The 21380-nt window shown below is 42.4% G+C and overlaps 2 protein-coding genes across 2 annotated transcripts in view; one reads left to right on the top strand and one right to left on the bottom strand.

Moving 5' to 3' along the window:
* LOC109901171 (zinc finger protein 16-like) overlaps positions 1 to 21380 on the bottom strand; it is a 174268-nt gene that overhangs the window by 129411 nt on the left and 23477 nt on the right. The gene's annotated exons all lie outside the window — the stretch shown is intronic.
* On the top strand, positions 1289 to 15885 carry LOC109901181 (zinc finger protein 777-like). The gene is made up of 6 exons (XM_020497229.2): positions 1289 to 2006; positions 2288 to 2415; positions 2608 to 2781; positions 13719 to 13880; positions 14178 to 14289; positions 14496 to 15885. Exons 1-6 carry the CDS (start codon positions 1748 to 1750, stop codon positions 15467 to 15469), a joined length of 1809 nt encoding a protein of 602 aa, XP_020352818.2. The 5' UTR covers positions 1289 to 1747; the 3' UTR covers positions 15470 to 15885.

Raw genomic sequence — 21380 nt, 5'->3', positions numbered from 1 at the left:
ATTTGTTTTTAAACAGCTGCATGCTTTTCTCCAGCAACAAAACAAAAGCTGATTCAAAGGTGGCATGGTAGATTCCAAAAAGACTATCAAGGAGGGGAGGACACTTCCTTTGGACTACTAACGAATTTATATCTCTTCGGCCACTTATCCGAGGTCGGAAGGCACACCCGGGTGGGGGTGGTTGGAAGAGCGCGCTTGTTTGAAAAGGAAAAGCGGCACGATAGCTTTTGATAAAGAACATCAAGACGAAACAGATGCTTTATAAGTGGGATACACTGTTGAGAAATACATCCCGAGGGGTTCGTGCTGACTGTACGAGATTGTGACAGCCGGTTAAAATTGCGTCCATTGACAAGGTAAGAACAATATGTATGTCAGTAGAAGTGCAATATTATCATAAGGAGATGTATACTTAATAATATGGAGGGGGGGGAGGAGAGGCAGAGGAGGTCTGAGAGGAAGATGGTGAGGCTTGAGTTGGTTAAAAATGATGGGGAAAAGGGAGCTGGTTTGTTAAAGAAGAATGGTAGAAAGTGTAAGCAGAGTAAGCTGAAGACAGGAGGAGAAGTGGAAGTGAATGAGGGCGAAGTATTGGAGGTGGTCGGTGTGGGGAAGTTCTCTGAGCCTGAGGCTAGCACTGAGGGTCAGGATATTGATGAATCTATGACCGTAGGAGTGAAGTTTGGAAAAAGTGGACCCTTTTGGCTGATCCATTTGTGGTTTCAGGTGGATGAAAAGAGTTGGGTGCTGTGGAATCGGTGAGGGAAACTAGAAGTGGTCTTGTGATAATTGTTTGTGTTTCTGCTGCTCAGGAAAGTAGTGGTATGTGTTACCTGTAGGGGTGCCTATGGGGCTTGAGATCAGAAATGTCCAGTGCGAGAGGCAGGTTGAGGTTTCCAGGGTTAGAGTAGTGCAGAAGTTGTCATATGCTGCTGGGCTGAATTGAATGTGAGGCTGGGCTGGCTGAGGCAGTGAAGAAAGTAGAGGAAGATGGGTCAAGGAGGAGGGATCCTGAGAGGAGTGGTGTGAGTAGAATATCTGTACCAGTAGAGGGATAGGACAACAAGTGACATATATGTTTCAGTAAGATTGGATTTATAGCAATGATTATCAATTGTACTGCAGGGATGGAATGTAAGCAGAAAATTGAGGTGACATCAGAGTTAATGGGTGTGTTAAGTGGTGGTGTCAGGTTGTTGGCCTGAGGTAGGACTACATAGATTTAAATAGTGGAACAGGGTTGTGTTATTTTTTGTGAGTGTAGTGTTAGATGGTAGGGTATTTGTTTTTATTTTTTCCAAGCAGAGTATACGGGAGGTGTACTCCAGTCTAGTAGGTGGCGGCAATGCAACATGCCAACCCCCGTTAAACCTCAAAGAAGACCACTTATCGGTTTCCGGTTCACGGAAGGACATACTTTTTCTCTCAAATACGGAAAGGCCAATGAATAGATTTGATGTGTAACGTAATAAGCAATACCGTATTTCAAAGAACAGCGCGCATAGACTTTTTTAGCCGCACCACTTGAGCTGACTTCAACCAATAACATCTGTGTAAACGCAAGTAAACAATGATCAATAACCATTTCCACGTTAGCATTTTTGTTGGAATTTAGACTTTTATTAACACCCTGGAACTCAAAACTGCACAACATCACTCCAGGTAGAATTTAAATCGCGTTGGAGACGGGACTTACTTGATAGATGTTATCTAGGTAACGCTAGCTAGCTGTTAACGTTAGCTAACAATGGCTAACTGTATGGGTTTTCACACTCAAATAGCCTCCATTATGGAGCTGCTAGCGAATTCAGCCGTGACCGAGATCTGTAAACTCGTAGACGACGACTATGCAGTGTTTCGTTTGGAAATAAATCAAAGCCAGAAAGAAAACCGGGTATTGCGGAGGAAACTACAGCTACTGGAACTGAAGGTGGCACGGGAGCGCGTCCTCGCCATTCGTCCCAGTAGTGTCAAGATCTTCGATCGATACAGAGGAATGGCAAGAGGTACATTTTGCAGAAGGCTGTGGGTCATGTCTAGAAGGGATGTCATCCCGCTAATGTCAAAAGTTGAGTCGGTGAGAATTTTGGGATTTTAGCTTGTACTTTTCTTAACCTTAACGTAACGTAGCAGGTTATTATAGTTAGGTTAAGTATCCTATATTGCTGCGTAAAGTCTGCTAACCTGATACGGAAAGTGACTTCTGACATTCGCTGCATCCCACCTAGTCAAAATCTGCACTACGCGGACAATACCTCATTTACCCCCCCCCCTCCCTCCCTATTAGGTGAAGGACATCCCACTGGAGGCCACGTGAGCTTTGTGAACCCAGCGGGACACAACACGTGGAGAGATGACCAACCCATAGCTGTTGAGGGGAGTGGAACCTCAACCAAGCATGTTATTGTGATAGAGGTTAGTGTCATAGTATTACATCAAAATTGGAGTACATCAAATGTACTGTGCCCTGTTTATTTCAGAAAGGCTCCCCTCAGCTATTCATTTGCTTACATGTACATCCTTATCTGCCATAGGGGTGCTGTGAGACTTCCCTACAACATTGTTATCCAATTCAAATCATGTACAGATAATAATCTCTTGTGTCAGTCTGCAGAGGCTGCAGGTCATGGGGTAAAGCAGGAGAGGACTGAAGGAGAGAACCCAAGACACAACAGAGACATCCAGACTGGCGCTGAGGCTGGAATGACGCCCCCTGTAGCGATGGGTGACTGCCCCACCGTCACCATACCCCATGCCAGGACCCAACACAACACAAGGGAGGTCAGTGGAACGGCGAACACCGTCCTCAAGTCAGACGCACTCCGAGACTTTAACTGTAACACACAGGCTCTTACACGCAGGATCTAACCACAGATCAGACCGACCCAGAGAGATGGGGGGGGGGGGGCTACTGGGCTACTGGGCTGAACTCTTGCTTCTGGCTCAGAGTAGTTACAGGTATTTCAGCAGAGCCAGAGGATGGTTAATTGGGTATAGTGATGTTTTAGACATTGGCAGCCATTATCCGTCTTGTTCTTACGCTACAGAGATGGACCCTGGCGACATGCCATTTGGTTTAGACACAAACTGATCTGTCTAGAGGGGACTGGAACCTGTACAGTAGTAGTGTGAACTCTGAAGGGTGCCTAGATAGGAAAGGGCAGGGTCTGGTTGTAGATGAAGTGACTGTGAAAGCGGAGTGTGACGTTCCTCCCACATGGAATGTAGATAGTCACCTAGGAGACAGACTCTCACAGAGCAGACATTTCTTAGTTTACAGGGAAAGCTTAGAGACAAATCCAAGTGTCACGACCCACTCCCCTTTCCACACGTTCAGGGATTGGGACCCAATTTCCTCATCGATGGGGCCTTCTGATTCAAATGTCCTTTTCAATCAGGTATTGAACTCAAAGGGCCAAGTCGTGGGGAGGGGGCGCAACATCAGTCAATATTAAAGACAAACGTTCCTCTGCATGTTCTTTCACAAAGGCTTCAGCTGCCCCCAGAGGGTGGAGATCCACCAGAGGGTGGATTCTCCTGCAAGCTTCAGCTGAACATGCACCTCAAGGTCCACAGGGGATAGAAGCCGTTCGCCTGTACACACTGCAGGAAGAGTTTCTAAGAGAGGAGCTACCTAAGGACACACCAGCAGAAAAAAATCCCATTCTAGAACTTAGAAAGTAACCATTCCACTCGATAGCTTCTGACATTTAGATCAAACCCTGCATTAAAGACAAAGATGTATTGTGATTGTCAGCTTAAAACATCCTCGGATGCATTTGATGCATACTGAAGATGGCGCCGGCGGGTAGGGCTGCCGTCTTATCGGCTCTTAACCCACCCACCATCAATTAGCATAATTGATGTTCAATTTGGTTTAAATAATGCAAAAACCAAGTGTTGGAGAAGAAAGTAAAAGTGCAATATGTGCCATGTAAGAAAGCTAACGTTTAAGTTCCTTGCTCCGAACATGAGAACATATGAAAGCTGGTGGTTCCTTTTAACATGAGTCTTCAATATTCCCAGGTAAGAAGTTTTAGGTTGTAGTTATTCTAGGACTATTTCTCTCTCTACAATTTGTTTTTCATTAACCTTTGACGATGATTGGATGTTCTTATAGGCACTTCAGTATTGCCAGTGTAACAGTATAGCTTCCGTTCCTCTCCTCGCTCCTACCTGGGCTCGAACCAGGAACACAAAGACAACAGCCACCCTCGAAGCAGCGTTACCCATGCAGAGCAAGGGGAACAACTATTCCAAGTCTCAGAGCGAGTGACATTTGAAACGCTGTTAGCGTGCACCCCGCTAACTAACTAGCCATTTCACATCGGTTACACCACCTAATCTCGGGAGTTGATTGGCTTGAAGTCATAAACAGCTGCTGGCAAACGCACGAAAGTGCTGTTTGAATGAATGCTTATGAGCCTGTTGCTGCCTACCATCACTCAGTCAGACTGCTCGATCAAATCATTGACTTAGTTATAACATGATAACACACAGAAATACGAGCCTTAGGTCATTAATATGGCCAAATCCGGAAAACAATCATCTCGAAAACGAGACGTTTATTCTTTCAGTGAAATACGGAACCGTTCCGTATTTTATCTAACGGGTGGCATCCATAAGTCTAAAAATTCCTGTTACATTGCACAACCTTCAATGTTATGTCATAATTATGTAAAATTCTGGCAAATTAGGTGGCCCAAACTGTTGCATATACACTGACTCAACGTGCAATGAACGCAAGAGAAGTGACAATTTCACCTGGTTAAGATTGCCTGCTAACCTGGATTTATTTTAGCTAAATATGCAGGTTTAAAAATATACTTCTGTGTATTGATTTTAAGGCATTGATGTTTATAGTTAGGTACACATTGGAGCAACGATACGCACCGCATCGATTATATGCAACACAGGACATGCTAGATAAACTAGTAATATCATCAACCATGTGTAGTTAACTAGTGATTATGATTGTTTTTTATAAGAAGTTTAATGCTGGCTAGCATCTTACCTTGGCTTATTGCATTCGCTTAACAGGCAGTCTCCTCCTGGAGTGCAATGTAATCCGGTGGTTAGAGCGCTGGACTAGTTAACTGTAAGGTTGCAAGATTGAATCCCTCGAGCTGACAAGGTCAAAATCTGTCGTTCTGCCCCTGAACGAGGCAGTTAAACCACCGTCATTGAAAATAAGAATCGGTTCTTAACTGACTTAAAAAAAAGCAAAATCTGTGTCCCAAAATACAGATTTCGTATTATGAAAACTTGAAATCGGCCCTAATTAATCGTCCATTCCGATTAATCGGTCGACCTCTACTGTCTACATACCACCACAGACCGACGTTGGCATTAAAACAGCACTCAATGAGCTGTATTCCGCCATAAGCAAACAGGAAAACGCTCATCCAGAGGCGGCGCTCCTAGTGGCTGGGAACTTTAATGCAGGGAACCTTAAATCAATTTGACCTAATTTCTATCAGCATGTGGAACCAGAGGGAAATATTTTCTAGACCACCTTTACTCCACACACAGAGACGCACGCGTACAAAGCTCGCCCTCCATTTAGCAAATCTGACCTTAACTCTATCCTCCTGATCCTGCTTACAAGCAAAAATTTAAACAAGATGCACCTGTGACTCAGTCTCTAAAAAAGTGTACTCCGAGCATACGCTGACCAATTGGCAAGTGTCTTCACTGACATTTTCAACCTCTCCCTGTCTGACCCTGTAATACCAACATATTTTAACTTCTTGATGCACCCATCCCATTAGCGGGATCATTTTCGTCAACATCCACTGAATTGCAGAGCGCCAAATTAAATGACCAAAAAATATTTATGAAATCACAAGTGCAATATAGCAAAACACAGTTTAGCTTGTTGTTAATCCACCTGGCGTGTCAGATTTCCAAAAAGCTTTTCGGCGAAAGCATACCAAGCGTTTATGTAAGGACATCTCTCTCAGCAGACAAAACATTACAAACAGCTAGCAATAGAGCAGATTGGTCACGAAAGTCAGAAAAGTAATAATCGCTTACCTTTGATCTTCGGATGTTTGCACTCACGAGACTTCCAGTTACACAATAAATGTTCCTTTTGTTCCATAAAGATTATTTTTATATCCAAAATACCTCCATTTGGTTGGCGTGTTATGTTCAGGATTCCACAGGCTCGAGCGGTCACGACGGAGCAGACAAATTCCAAATAGTATCCGTAAAGTTCGTAGAAACATGTCAAATGTTTTTTATAATCAATCCTCAGATATTTAAAAAAAGATATAATCGATAATATTTCAACCGGGACTGTAGCTTCTTCAATAGGAGAGAGAAAATGTCTGCTCCAAGCTGTTGCGCATGCAAAACGCTGCTGGCACCCAGCCATACAATGACGCAGTGATCTTTCTCGCTCATTTTTCAAAATAAAAGCCTGAAACTATGTCTAAAGACTGTTCACAGCATGTGGAAGCCATAGGAAAAGGAATCTGGTTGATATCCCTTTTTAAATGGAGCGATGGCAGGCAATGGAACAGAGCTTTCAGGAAAAATAGCATTTTCGGGTTGGATTTTCCTCAGGTTTTCGCCTGTAATATCAGTTCTGTTATACTCACAGACAATATTTTGACAGTTTTGGAAACTTTAGAGTTTTCTATCCTAATCTGACAATTACATGCATAATCAAGATTCTGGGCCTGAGAAATAGGCAGTTTCATTTGGGTATGTTTTTCATCCAAACATCAAAATACTGCCCCCTACACTCAACAGGTTAAGCAGACAACCATAGTCCCTGTGCTCAAGAACACTAAGGTAACCTGTCTAAATGACTACTGACCTATAGGAAAAGGACCGAGCATGCCCCCATTCTCATCGACGGGGCTGTAGTGAAGCAGGTTGAGAGCTTCAAGTTCCTTGGCGTTCACATCACCAACAAACTAACATGGTCCAAGCATACCATGACAGTTGTGAAGCGGGCACAACAAAACCTATTCCCCCTCAGGAGAATGCTTCTACAGCTGCACCATCGAGAGCATCCTGTCGGGTTGCATCACTGCCTGGTATGGCAACTGCTCGGCCTCCGACCGCAAGGCACTACAGAGGATAGTGCGTACGGCCCAGTACATCAGAGGCCAAGCTACCTGCCATCCAGGACCTCTATACCAGGCGGTATCAGAGGAAAGCCCCAAAAATACTCCAGCCACCCAAGTCTGCTACCGCACGGCAAGCGGTACCGGAGCGCCAAGTCTAGGTCCAAGAGGCTTCTAAATGGCTTCTACCCCCAAGCCATAAAGACTCCTGAACAGCTAATGAAATGGCCACCCAGACTATTTGCATTGCCCCCACCCTCTTCTATGCCCATGCTACTATGTTATTATCTATGAATGGTCACTAACTACCTACATGTACATAATTCCCTCACCGGTGCCCCCCGCACATTAACTCTGTACTGGTACCCCCTGTTTATAGCCCTGCTATTGTTATTTACTGCTGCTCTTTATTTGTTATTCTTATCTCTTATTTTTTAGGGATTTTCTTAACGTCATTGTTGGTTAAGTAATAATTTCACTAAGGTCTACACATGTTGTATTCTGCGCATGAGACAAATAACATTTGATTTGCAATTACGATAGTAAAAGATTTCAGTGTTGAAGATTCCCGTAAAAGTATTGCATCCAGACACTGATATACAGTTGAAGTCTCATGTTTACATACACCTTAGCCAAATACATTTAAACTCAGTTTTTCCACAATTCCTGACATTTAATCCTAGTAAAACATCCCTGTCTTAGGTTAGGATCACCACGTTATTTTAAGAATGTGAAATGTCAGAATAATAGTAGAGAGAATTAATTCTTTTAAGCTTTTTTCTTTCATCACATTCCCAGTGGGTCAGTAGTTTACATACACTCAATTAGTATTTGGTAGCATTGCCTTTTTAAATTGTTTAACTTGGGTCAAACATTTTGGGTAGTCTTCCACAAGCTTCCCACAATAAATTGGGTGAATTTTGTTCAATTTCTCCTGACAGAGCTGGTGTAACTGAGTCAGGTTTGTAGGCATCTTTGTTCACACATGCTTTTTCAGTTCTGCCCACACAAATTTTCAGGGCTTGAGGTCAGGGCTTTGTGATGGCAACTCCAATACCTTGACTTTGTTGTCCTTAAGCCATTTTGCCACAACTTTGGAAGTATGCTTGTGGTCATTGTCAAATCAAATTTATTTATACAGCCCTTCCTACATCAGCTGATATCTCAAAGTGCTGTACAGAAACCCAGCCTAAAACCCCAAACGGCAAGCAATGCAGGTGTAGAAGCACGGTGGCGAGTAAAAACTCCCTAGAAAGGCCAAAACCTAGGAAGAAACCTAGAGGGGAACCAGGCTGTGTGGGGTGGCCAGTCCTCTTCTGGCTGTGCCTGGTGGAGATTATAACAGAACATGGCCAAGATGTTCAAATGTTCATAAATGACCAGCATGGTCAAATAATAATAATCACAGGCAGAACAGTTTAAACTGGAGCAGCAGCACGGCCAGGTGGACTGGGGACAGCAAGGAGTCATCATGCCAAGTAGTCCTGAGGCATGGTCCTAGGGCTCAGGTCCTCCGAGAGAGAAAGAATTAGAGAGAGCACACTTAAATTCACACAGGACACCGGATAGGACAGGAGAAGTACTCCAGATATAACAAACTGACCCTAGCCCCCCGACACAAACTACTGCAGCATAAATACTGGAGGCTGAGACAGGAGGGGTCAGGAGACACTGGCCCCATCCGATAATACCCCCGGACAGGGCCAAACAGGAAGGATATAACCCCACCCACTTTGCCAAAGCACAGCCCCCACAACAACTTGTCCATTTGGAAGACCCATTTGTGATCAAGCTTTAACTTCCTTCCTTATGATGCCATCTATTTTGTGAAGTGCACCACTCCCTCCTGCAGCAAAGCACCCCCACAACATGTTGCCACCCCCGGGCTTCACATTTGGGATGATGTTCTTTGGCTTGCAAGCCTCCCCCTTCTTCCTCCAAACATAACGATGGTCATTATGGCCAAACAGTTCTATTTTTGTTTCATCAGACCGGAGGACATTTCTCCAAAAAGTACAATCTTTGTCACTATGTGCAGTTGCAAACCGTAGTCAGTTTTTTATTTTTATGGTGGGTTTGGAGCAGTGGCTTCTTCCTTGCTGAGCGGCCTTTCAGGTTATGTCGATTTATAGGACTTAGATATATAGATACTTTTGTACCTGTTTCCTCCAGCATCTTCACAAGGTCATTTGCTGTTCTGGTATTGATAAGTACGTTCATCTCTAGGAGACCGAACGCGTCTCCTTCCTGAGCGGTATGTCGGCTGCGTGTTCCCGTGGTGTTTATACCTGCGTACTATTGTTTGTACATATGAACCTTCAGGCGTTTGAAAATTGCTCCCAAGGATGAACCAGACTTGTGGAGATCTTCTATTTTTTTTCTGAGGTCTTGTTAGATTTCTTTTGATTTTCCCATGATGTCAAGCAAAGAGGCACTGAGTTTGAAGCTAGGCCTTGAAATACATCCACAGTTGCACCAAATACTAATTGAGTATGTAAACTTCTGACCCACTGGGAATATGACAAAATAAATAAAAGCTGAAATCAATCACTCTACTATTATTCTGTTATTTCATGTTCTTAAAATAAAGTGGTGATCCTAACTGACCTAAGATGTGGAATTTTTACTAGGATTAAAATTGTGAAACTGAGTTAATGTATTTGGCTAAGGTGTACAGTGGGGAAAAAAAGTATTTAGTCAGCCACCAATTGTGCAAGTTCTCCCACTTAAAGATGAGAGAGGCCTGTAATTTTCATCATAGGTACACTTCAACTATGACAGACAAAATGAGAAAAGAAATCCAGAAAATCACATTGTAGGATTTTTTTTATGCATTTATTTGCAAATTATGGTGGAAAAAAAAATATATATATATATATATATACTGCTCTGGGATTTCACTGAGGCCAATGGTGACTTTAAAACAGTTACCTCGTTTAATGGTTGTGGTGGAGGAAAACTGGGGCTGGATCAACATCATTGTAGTTACTCCACAATACTAACCTAAATGACAGAGTGAAAAGGAATTTTATACAGAATCAAAAATATTCCACAACATACATCCTGTTTGCAACAAGACGCTAAAGTAATATTACAAAGCAATTCACTTTTTTCCTTAATAGAAAGTCATGTTTGGGGAAAATACAAGACATTACTGAGTAAAGAATATTCCAATTCATGGGTTTGAGGTCAGGGCTCTGTGCTGGCCAGTCAAGTTCTTCCACACTGATGTTGACAAACAATTTCTGTATGGACTTCACTTTGCACAGGGCCATTGTCATGCTGAAACAGGAAAAGGCCTTCCCCAAACGGTTGCCGCAAATTTGGAAGCACAGAATTTTCTAGAATGTCATTGTATGCTGTAGCGTTAACATTTCCCTTCACTGTAATTTAAGGGGCTCCAGACCATTATTCATCCACCAAACTTTACAGTTGTCAATTTTCATTGGGGCAGGTGGCAAGCTTTACACCTCTCCAGCCGACACTTAGCATTGCTCGTGGTGATCTTAGGCTTGTGTGCAGCTGTTCGGCCATGGAAACCCATTTCATGAAGCTCTCGACAAACGGTTCTTGTGCTGATGTTGCTTCCAGAAGCCGTTTGGAACTCTGTAATGAGTGTTTTAACAGAGGACAGACAATCCTTACACGCTTCAGCACTCGGCGGTCCCGTTCTGTCAGCTTGTGTGGCCTATCACTTTGCGGCTGAGCCGTTGTTGCTCCTAGACGTTTCCACTTCAGTAACAGCACTTATAGTTGACCGGGGAAGCTCTATTAGGGCAGAGATTTGACAAGCTGACTTGTTGAAAAGGTGGCATCTTATGACGGTGCCATGTTGAAAGTCACTGATCTCTTCAGTAAGGCCATTCTACAGCGACTGTCTGGAGATTGCATGGATGTAAGCTCAATTGTACACACCTGTCAGAAATGGGTATAGCTGAAATAGCCAAATCCATTCATTTGAAGGGGTGTTCACTTACACTATATATACAAAGTATGTGCCCTAGCCTACCACGCAAAGGCACTATGGATTTATTTTCACTGGTTGACAGACATGCCCTACTTGCCTGCTCGATCCTATCCCCACCACCTTAAAACAGTTTTTAATTGCATATCTGAAAAGTGCTAGCTATTGTTAATAACTCCCTGTTCACAGGCACTTTTCCCACCACTAAAAACTGCTATGGTGTCACGAGAATTATGTTCTCAGTGTTCATAAACCCAATTGAATTGATTATTCATAAATGGTATAATATAAATAAGATATATATATATATATATATATATATATATATATATATATATATATATATATATATATATATATATATATATATATATATATATATATATATATATATACACACACACACACAGTGGGGCAAAAAAGTATTTAGTCAGCCACCAGTTGTGCAAGTTCTCCCACTTAAAAAGATGAGAGGCTTGTAATTTTCATCATAGGTACACTTCAAATATGACAGACAAAATGAGATTTTTTCACATTGTAGGATTTTTTAATGAATTTATTTGCAAATTATGGTGGAAAATAAGTATTTGGTCAATAACAAAAGTTTATCTCAATACTTTGTTATATACCCTTTGTTGGTAATGACAGAGGTCAAACGTTTTCTGTACGTCTTCAAGGTTTTCACACACTGTTGCTGGTATTTTGGCCCATTCCTCCATGCAGATCTCCTCTAGAGCAGTGATGTTTTGGGGCCACTCCTTCGTTGCCCGGCGGTGTGTTTGGGATCATTGTCATGCTGAAAGACCCAGCCATGTTTCATTCATTTTTTCACTCAGTCTCACGATACATGGCCCCATTCATTCTTTCCTTTACACGGATCAGTCGTCCTGGTCCCTTTGCAGAAAAACAGCTCCAAAGCATGATGTTTCCACCCCCATGCTTCACAGTAGGTTTGGTGTTCTTAGGATGCAACTCAGCCTTCTTTGTCCTCCAAACACGACGAGTTGAGTTTACCAAAAAGTTATATTTTGGTTTCATCTGACTATGACATTCTCCCAATCTTCTTCTGGATCATCCAAATGCTCTCTAGCAAACTTCAGACGGGCCTGGACATGTACTGGCTTAAGTAGGGGGACACGTCTGGCACTGCAGGATTTGAGTCCCTGGCGGCGTAGTGTGTTACTGATGGTAGGCTTTGTTACTTTGGTCCCAGCTCTCTGCAGGTCATTCACTAGGTCCCCCCGTGTGGTTCTGGGATTTTTGTTCACCGTTCTTGTGATCATTTTGACCCCACGGGGTGAGATCTTGCGTGGAGCCCCAGATCGAGGGAGATTATCAGTGGTCTTGTATGTCTTCCATTTCCTAATAATTGCTCCCACAGTTGATTTCTTCAAACCAAGCTGCTTACCTATTGCAGATTCAGTCTTCCCAGCCTGGTGCAGGTCTACAATTTTATTTCTGGTGTCCTTTGACAGCTCTTTGGTCTTGGCCATAGTGGAGTTTGGAGTGTGACTGTTTGAGGTTGTGGACAGGTGTCTTTTATACTGATAACAAGTTCAAACAGGTGCCATTAATACAGGTAACGAGTGGAGGACAGAGGAGCCTCTTAAAGAAGTTACAGGTCTGTGAGCGACAAATCTTGCTTGTTTGTAGGTGACCAAATACTTATTTTCCACCATAATTTGCAAATTCATTAAAAATCCTACAATGTGATTCTCTGGATATTTTTCCCTCATTTTGTCTGTCATAGTTGAAGTGTACCTATGATGAAAATTACAGGCCTCATCTTTTTAAGTGGGAGGACTTGCACAATTGGTGGCTGACTAAATACTTTTTTTGCCCCACTGTATATACTTAATCTATGGCAAGAACTGAAAATGGCTTTCTAGCAATGATCAACAACCAATTTGACAGCTTGAAAATGTTAGAAAAGTATAAATGGGCAAATATTGCACAATCCAGGTGTGGAAAGTTCTTCGACTTACCCAGAAATACTCCGTTGTAATTGCTGCCAAAGGTGCTTCTACAAAGTATTGACTCACGGGTGTGAATACTTTTTAAAAAATGTCCTTTTCAATAAATTTGCAAAAATGTCTTAACATCTTTTCACTTGATCATTATGGGATAGTGTGTGTAGATGGATGAGAGAGAAATCCATTGAATTCAGGCTGTAACGCAACAATGTGAAATAAGTCAAGGGGTATGAATACTTTCATTGGCATTGTATAAGCCTAAAACGGCTGTTACATAGTGTTTGTACTGAGTAGGCTATATGATAACAAATGCCTATTTCATTACTTCCATTGAACTACTTTTTTTTTTTTTTCTCTCTCAGGGACTTTTTTTGAATGAGGAAATGTGTGCAGTTCAAGTTCATGCAGATTTTTTTTTTTTAAACGTGTATGTTCAATAGAATAAAATCTAATTTTGTGTTAGACTTGAGGCTCTCTTTAGTATACGTACATCTGATCTCACCCTATTCTGTGTACACACAACAGCGCTTTAAAAGCAAATATATACTTACTAAATATACCTACACATACTAACACCTACTGTACATGTCAAAATTGTTTACGTAGTGGGGATGGGTAAACCCTCCTGAAAGTGTGTTTATTATCTGTGTGTGTGTGTGTGTGTACCTGAGGGAGTGTGTCTGTATCACCTGTCTCTTCCAGGAGGAGGAGGTTCCAGAGGTGCTGCTGGTGAAGGAGGAGGGGTGTGAGGAGGGTCTGGGGAACCCTGAGGGGAACATGGTCGTGGAGGACAACCAGACTACACCTCCTGAACCCACAGAGGAACCAGCTGAGCAGCACAGGACCACACACAGTCTCACTGAGGTGAGCCCACTGTGAACTACTGTCTGAATGGTATTCGGTCAGGGCCTGAATCCACACAACCTCAGAGCAGGAGTACTGATCTAGCATCAGTTTTGCCTTTTAGATCATAATGAACAAGATTTATATGGAAAGACATATGGACCATGCCTTTGAATTTTCAAACTATGAAATAATGTCAAGTAATCAAATTAACTAACATGTTTGCATTGTACTCATAGCAATCCCTCATAGCTCCATAGCAGGATGCTCATATCAGATTTCTGGATCAAACATCCTCTCACTTTGTATCTCTTACAGTCAGTAGACATGGAGGATGGGAACCCTGATCTGCTGCTGGTCAAAGAGGAGACAATAGAAGATGGACCAGAGAGCATTGATCTGCTAAATGGACTAAAGATGGGGGAGCAAGGTAAGGGAGAAATACATAACCTACATACAGTAAGTTATTCAATGGGAATAGTGATGCTTCTGGCTATTTTTTTTTCTTCAATAAAGGGAATCAATACAATTTATGTTAAATACAAAAACACAATATATAAACTTGACAAAACAAAACACATATGTGGAGTTTTTTTGTCGTGTTTATAAAGTATATTTTCTAACTTTTTCCTGCAGGTGATTGGCTGGAGGCTAACAGAGGAGACTGGGTGGACATCTTGGATTCCCATATCCAGACCGGTGCAGCCAAAGGCCCAGGGGACAACCTTACTGAGCAGGCCAAGACCAGAGGCGACATAGTGGAGGTCAGTGGATGGGACAGTGTCCTCAACTCTGGGCTGGGGAACAACACTGTCAACCAGAAACAGACAGTCGAACACAAAACAACAACCAAACTGGAACACAAAATAACATCCGGATTTAGTCTCCATGACAACAGATTGGCTGCGACCAGGACGAAGCATAGATTTGGTCCGCGGGGACGGGGAGGTGTCAGTATGCGGCAGGAGAGAACAGACACAGACTCTGCTAGCGATGCTCCATCTTGCTCATATAGTTGTGATTCAGAGAGACTGATGGCGCCTCAGGTTAACCCCCTTACAGGTGCTGCCTACAGCCTGCCTTCTATAGGATCTATCAACTGGAACATGGACCCTGCAACAACACAGACACTCCCTGGCCTTCATCCTCCTCACACTCTCCTAATGTTAAACCAGACCTCAGACAATGCCAGTGCACTAAATGGCTACACAAGCCCTTTGACAAATGACAGTAGTTGTGACGCTATCAGCAAATCCGGTGGAAAAGAGAAGCACTTCCCGTGTTCTTTCTGTGGGAAAGCCTTCAGTTTCCCCAAACAGTTGGAGATCCACCAGAGGATGCACACAGGGGAGAAACCTTTCGGCTGCCATCTTTGCCGGGTGAGTTTCTCCCAGTTGTCCAACCTGAAGAGGCACCAGAGGGTCCACACAGGGGAGAAACCCTACAGCTGCCCCGAGTGTCACATGCGCTTCACCCAAGCTGGCAGCCTGAAGAGGCACCTGAAGGTCCACACGGGAGAACGGCTGTTCGCCTGTACGCACTGCGGGAAGAGGTTCTCAGAGAGGAGCTATCTCAGGATACACCAGCAGAAAAACCATTCCACTCTATAGAATAGACATAATTCCACTTAATTTTTTTACATTTAGATCAAGCTCTGCATTTAAAACAATGTTCATTGTGGTCAGCCAAAAAGATCCACAGGTGCATTTTGAATAATGAGGTTAACAGATTTCAGTGTTGAACATTCCTGGGTAGAATATTGCATCCTGACATTGTGTGATATATATAGAGCATATATAAGCCCAAAAGTCTGTTACATATTGTGTTTGTACTGAGTAGGTTATGAGGTTCACAATTCCTATTCCATTACATCCATAGAACGACAAATTTTTTCACACATTTTTTTATGAGAAAATGTATGCAGTTTATCAAGTTCATGCCGATTTTTGTTGTTGACATGTGTATGTGTGATTTTCATATGGTGTATTTGACACCTTGTTTAATAAACACAAAATGGGACTTTTCATTGTGAGTCTTCAGTATTCATCGCATCTGATCTCACCCTATTCTGCACACACCAATACAACCTTCAAAGGGCCTGATTCAATCAAATCCACTTTAGGCAACATCTACATAGCTGACGTTTTGAGGTGTCGGAGGTGGAACTGGAGGTAGCACTGTCAAATCCACAAGCGGCTCCAGGCATTATACCTAAAGCGGACATTGCCATTGGCTGCACGAAGTCGCTTTCAGAGAAATCCCATGCAGCCTTTACAATTTTGAACAATGGAATTTGAGATGTAATCTATACCCCGATTAGGCCTCATTTTGTTTGAATGATTTTCAATTTGAGCGTCACTTTCTGTACAGCATACACTTTCTCATTCTGAACTTCTAATGCGAGTGGGACGGGTGTAGCTTCGTGGCAATGATCACGAGCTGCTGGTCACCGATTTGACAATTCTGCCACCAAAACCGCTATGCAGGTGTCTGCTATAGCCGGTTAATGATGGATCGTATTGAATCCAAGCCTTAATATACCTACACATGCTAACAAACACCTCCTGTACACATCAAAATATTTGCCAGGTTTGTCTGACTTTTGACTTATAGCTGACTCATATTTACCCACAACCCATTTATGTCCACCATGATGGGTTTAACAATTAAGTAATTTTTGTAACTACAGTATAGGACTCAAACATAGTGGGGATGGGTAAACACTTCGGGGCCATACTTTTGAACATTAGGAAAAAGTAGAAGTTCAAGGTTAAGTTTAAGCATCAGCCAATTAAAATCATTGATGTAGTCGCGCGTGATCAAAAGCTACATGTTAGCTGTTCCCATTACATAACCTTGCACATTTAGCCCTATGATAACCGCACCAGGTGGCTGTGATTATTTCCTGTAACAAATTATGTGTCAGCCAATTAAAACCCTTGGACTTGTTCACGGAAGCTTCCTCAGAGAAGTACAACAGCACATACTGATAATTAAAGCAACTACATCAAGTGTATTTCACTGAATGGTCAAATTGCTCTTTGTATATAACTGTCGCAGAATGTGGCAAGGGTTTGAATCTCACGTTTTCTCTTCCCCCCCCACAATAAATTACATGTAGCCTACAGCCAACCGTAGACAAACGCACTGTAAAAATGCTTCTGATGAAGAGTGACAAACTTTGTCCCTTTTAGGTTGATACTGGTGTTTTATAGTCAGAATGATAGTGCCTTAATTCATGTTTACTTGACATGAAGTAGTGAATGTGTGTACTGTAATGTTGAACCTTTTCAAAAGTATTCTAAAATAAATGTTATCAAAGTGAGGGTACCAGATTTACAGAAAATGGTTACCATAGTGAGAAGTTATTCTACTTTCACATGTATCGCAATAAAAGTACTGTACTTCAAAGTTGAGTGTATGACCATTTTGTTAAAATTAAATACAAAATTGACTCTGTGCTGACAGACATGATTATTTTTTTATCATTGCAGGGACTGAGTTTCCTTTATTTCAGTCTAACCAAAATATACTTAATTCTTCAATCAACACATATGGAACGTTTGTATAATGACCTCCAATGGCTCCATATTGTTTAGTGTTAGAGATGGGCTTGACTGTGGTTAATATTTTATAATGTCATGTTTCTGTGTGTACTGCAAAGAGTTTATTTTATAAACCTTTATGCTTTTATGTTCAATTAGTGTTTATAGTCTGCAGTTCATGAGGACCTTCTGATATCCAATGTTGCTTGCAGGAGAAAGTGGACCTCTGAAGCGGCTGGTCACAAACCCTGGCCCCGGATCAGAACCCTGGATCAGGAGCCGTCGCTCTTCCTTCCCGAGTCGCAACTAGGACCCAACCACGAGGGACAGAGACTCCACAACCAAGAAGAACACAACCAGTGGACAGGTGGACTGAACAACCGTCTTGGTGGTCATCAGAGAGACAGAGGCTCCAGTCAGGGATCCAGTCTGCAGCCCAGACCCTTCTCTTCACAGTCTCAGTGCAGGGATGAAGCAGGGCCTGGGGCTGATAGACCCTCCTGTTCCTATGATACAAACACCAGTGCCCATGATTAAAAAATCAGGTCACCCTGGGCTGCAGCCTCCACAGAGTCTATCCCAAGTCTGTCATCTCCTTCAGGATCTTGTTTAATGCCTGCTGACTGGGTTCATAGAAGGTCTGGGTCTGGACTTCCTCAGTTACCTCATGGTTACCCCACCAATACAGACAGGGGCAGGATGGGCGTTCACCACAAGAGGTACCTAGCCCGCTCTCTAAGCAGAGTCTCTCCCACTGGGTTGTGGAGGCTATCTCCCTGGCATATAGCAGCAAGGGTTACCTACTGTAGTGTGGTACGCACCAACTCCACCAGGGGTCTGGCAGCGTGTTGGGTGTTGTTTAAAGGGTTGACTGTATGAGACATTTGTGCTGTGGCGAGTTAGGCATCACCACACACTTTTGTGAGGTTTTATCGCTTGGATGTCACTGCTCCGTGTTTAGCCCACAGCATGCTTACTGCGGAGACAGGGGACTGAAAGTTTACTGACTGAAAGGGAAGGTAACGCAATGACTATAACTACTGTTCCCTGAAGGAGGGAAACGAGGTACGACACCCGTTTGGCCTCGCACCACCCGTTACTGGGCTCTGTGAAGAGCGGTATTAAATTGAAGGAATGAGTCCGAGCCTTACGCTTATCACCTATGGAAGGCGGGACTGCCAGCGAGGAGTGGATTTCAGATCCTTCAATCATAGTATGTTATACCTTGTTTCCCTCCTTCAGGGAACAGTAGTCATAACGTTACATTTGCTATTCTGTTAGGGCCCTCAACAGAGCTTTAGTGATAGATTACCACAGTTGGAGTGGGGCAGAAAGTTTCCTATGCTGAGGCAGTAAAGAGAGGATAGGGGTGAGTAATTTGACAGAGAGCCCCCTAGTGAGTAGGTCTGAAGAGAGAGATCCAGAGAGGATGATTTTTAGTAAGGTAGGATTTGAGTTTATTGCTATGGTTATGAAATGTACTGCACTGATGGAGCATAAATCCCAGGAAATAGATGTGGTAGTGACAGCAGCAGAGACATTGTTGGGTGTAAGAGTTTAGCGCAGAAGATCAGCAGGGGGGTTAACCTCTATGTGCACGGAACCCGGTAGCGGGATGAAATTCGACAACATACGGTGATCGCTACATAAATAGTCATATTAAACATTCATGAAAATGCAATTGTCTCACAGGTTTCGAAAGCCTAGAATCTTGCTAATCCAACTGCGTTGTCAGATTTTAAAAAGGATTTACTGTGAAAGAATACGATGCGATTATCTGAGGATAGAGCCCCATAAAAAAACAACTATTTCAACCAGCACAGGCGTAACATCACAAACTGCAATCAAATAAATTGTTTACCTTTGACGATCTTCCTCTGTTTGCAATCCCAATGCTCATTGTTACACAATTAATGTTTTTTCGTTTTTATAGCCTTACACAAAACATTTTGTGAACCGCTTGTGTTGTGAATTCCGTCTCATTCCATTTTTGACGACACATTTGAGGTAAATACACACACAGAACATGTCTTTTCCAGTCATGTTTGGTTTCATTGCAATCAACTGGTTTGTTTGTAACAACTAAGCCTGATGGGTCATTTCGCGGGACGTATTGACTGAAAGACACTGATTTGAAGACAAGTAATGACATTGTGCACCAATGATTTGCCCGCTGTTTCGTTGATTGACTGTATTTTAACCCAATGACCACTGATCGTCTTGAAATCTAGCTGGGTAGATAGCCAATGAGCTGAGGTAAACGGCAATATGTAATGTTTATGTGTTGGAAGACCAACCCATGTAGTAAATTCCGGCGTAAAGAGGTTTATTCGCCATTGACGATTCATACCGGAAGGAGCAACGCTCCTGTTTTATATATCAATCAGTATGGCAACTAAGTCAGGAAAAGCTACATCTAAGTCTAGATATACAGATGTACACACAATTTTAGAAGAAATTGATCGAGGACGGTTCATTTAGCGATTCCCAAATGGAGGAATATTTTTTGAACGGAGAGTACATGGTTTTGGACTGGTAAGTTCTTCTCATGCTAATGCCGTTGTTTGAAATTAATAATATAAAATATTATTTGTGAAATGAAATAGCCTATTTGAGGCTGTTGAGGGGAGGGCAGGCCCACAACAATGGCCAAAGGGAAATGGAGACAGTAGATACAGCTGGTCTGTTGTAATATAATAAAGACAGATCTAGCTGGTCTGTCATAATATAATAGACAGTAGATCTAGCTGAAATGTCATAATATAAATGAGACAGTAGATCTAGCAGGTCTATAATAATATATTCAACCTTATGTTCCCTGTACTCTATATATATCTGTTTATTATACCTGTTGATACAGGGCTCATATGTGAAACTATTCTAACTGAACATTTTCTTTCACAGTGACACTGACTCCAACTGGGGGCCCCAGTGCCAAGGTGTCCATCCCCCACTGAAGCTGGTTCATCCAGCTCCTGCCACAAGTGGTGTTCATCTGCCCAAATGTATTTCTGCAGGCATGGATGTGCTATGGCACCTGGCATCAGTAGCATAATATTGTGTAGAGGACTGAGGTTCTTCCAAATATTGAAAGTGTTATTTTGTAAATGTGTATTTTTTTTCATGTAAAAAAAAAAAAAAGTTTTTACGGGGGGGGGGGGGGGGGGGTGTTAGAATACCATTTTGGTATTTTGTATATAGTTATTCCATTCAAAATGTATAACTTCACCAATTTGGCCAATTGGGTACATTTGGGCTACTTGTGTGGGACACCTGGGTGACTTCATGATAAATGTCATGTAGCACACTCATTTTGGAAGTTATCATTCTGAAACTTTGCACAAGTTCTGTTGTCCTCTTATGTTTTTCACTGAAATTGTCCCCATCATCCTATCTGAATGTTTGTTTTATCTTGTTCATTTTAAATATGATACAACAATAAAAAGAAAACTTATGTTTTTTTCCATTGTATTATCTAAACCAGATCTATTATGTTATATTCTCCTACATTCAATTCACATTTACACAAACTTCAGAGTGTTTTCTTTCAAATGGTACCAAGAATATGCATACCCTTGGTTCTGTGCCTGAGCTCCAGGCAGTTAGATTTGGGTATGTCTTCAGGCGGAAATTGAAAAAAGTAGCTCTAAGAGGTTAAGCCGTACACTCCACAGAGCTGGGCTTTACGGAAGAGTGGCAAGAAAAAAGCCATTGCTTAAAGAAAAAAATAAGCAAATACGTTTGGCTTTCACCAAAAGGAACTTGGGAGACACCCCAAACATATGGAAGAAGGTACTCTGGTCAGCTGAGACTAAAATGTAGCTTTTTGGCCATCAAGGAAAACGCTACGTCTGGCACAAACCCAACACCTCTCATCACCCCGAGAACACTATCCCCACAGTGAAGCATGGTGGTGGCAGCATCATGTTGTGGGGATGTTTTTCATCGGCAGGGACTGTGAAACTGGTCAGAATTG

This window comes from Oncorhynchus kisutch, linkage group LG12 (assembly GCF_002021735.2).
Source record: "Oncorhynchus kisutch isolate 150728-3 linkage group LG12, Okis_V2, whole genome shotgun sequence".
NCBI lineage: Eukaryota > Metazoa > Chordata > Actinopteri > Salmoniformes > Salmonidae > Oncorhynchus > Oncorhynchus kisutch.
Note: the sequence above shows the minus strand (reverse complement) of the source record. Positions and strands in the feature narration are given on the sequence as shown.

Excerpts from the sequence above, each read along its gene's own strand:
- LOC109901181 (XM_020497229.2), top strand. The coding sequence starts at position 1,748 with ATGGCTAACTGTATGGGTTTTCACACTCAAATAGCCTCCATTATGGAG. Across the intron at positions 2,007-2,287 it reads ATACAGAGGAATGGCAAGAG|GTGAAGGACATCCCACTGGA; the intron begins GTACATTTTGCA and ends CCTCCCTATTAG. Across the intron at positions 13,881-14,177 it reads CCACACACAGTCTCACTGAG|TCAGTAGACATGGAGGATGG; the intron begins GTGAGCCCACTG and ends TATCTCTTACAG.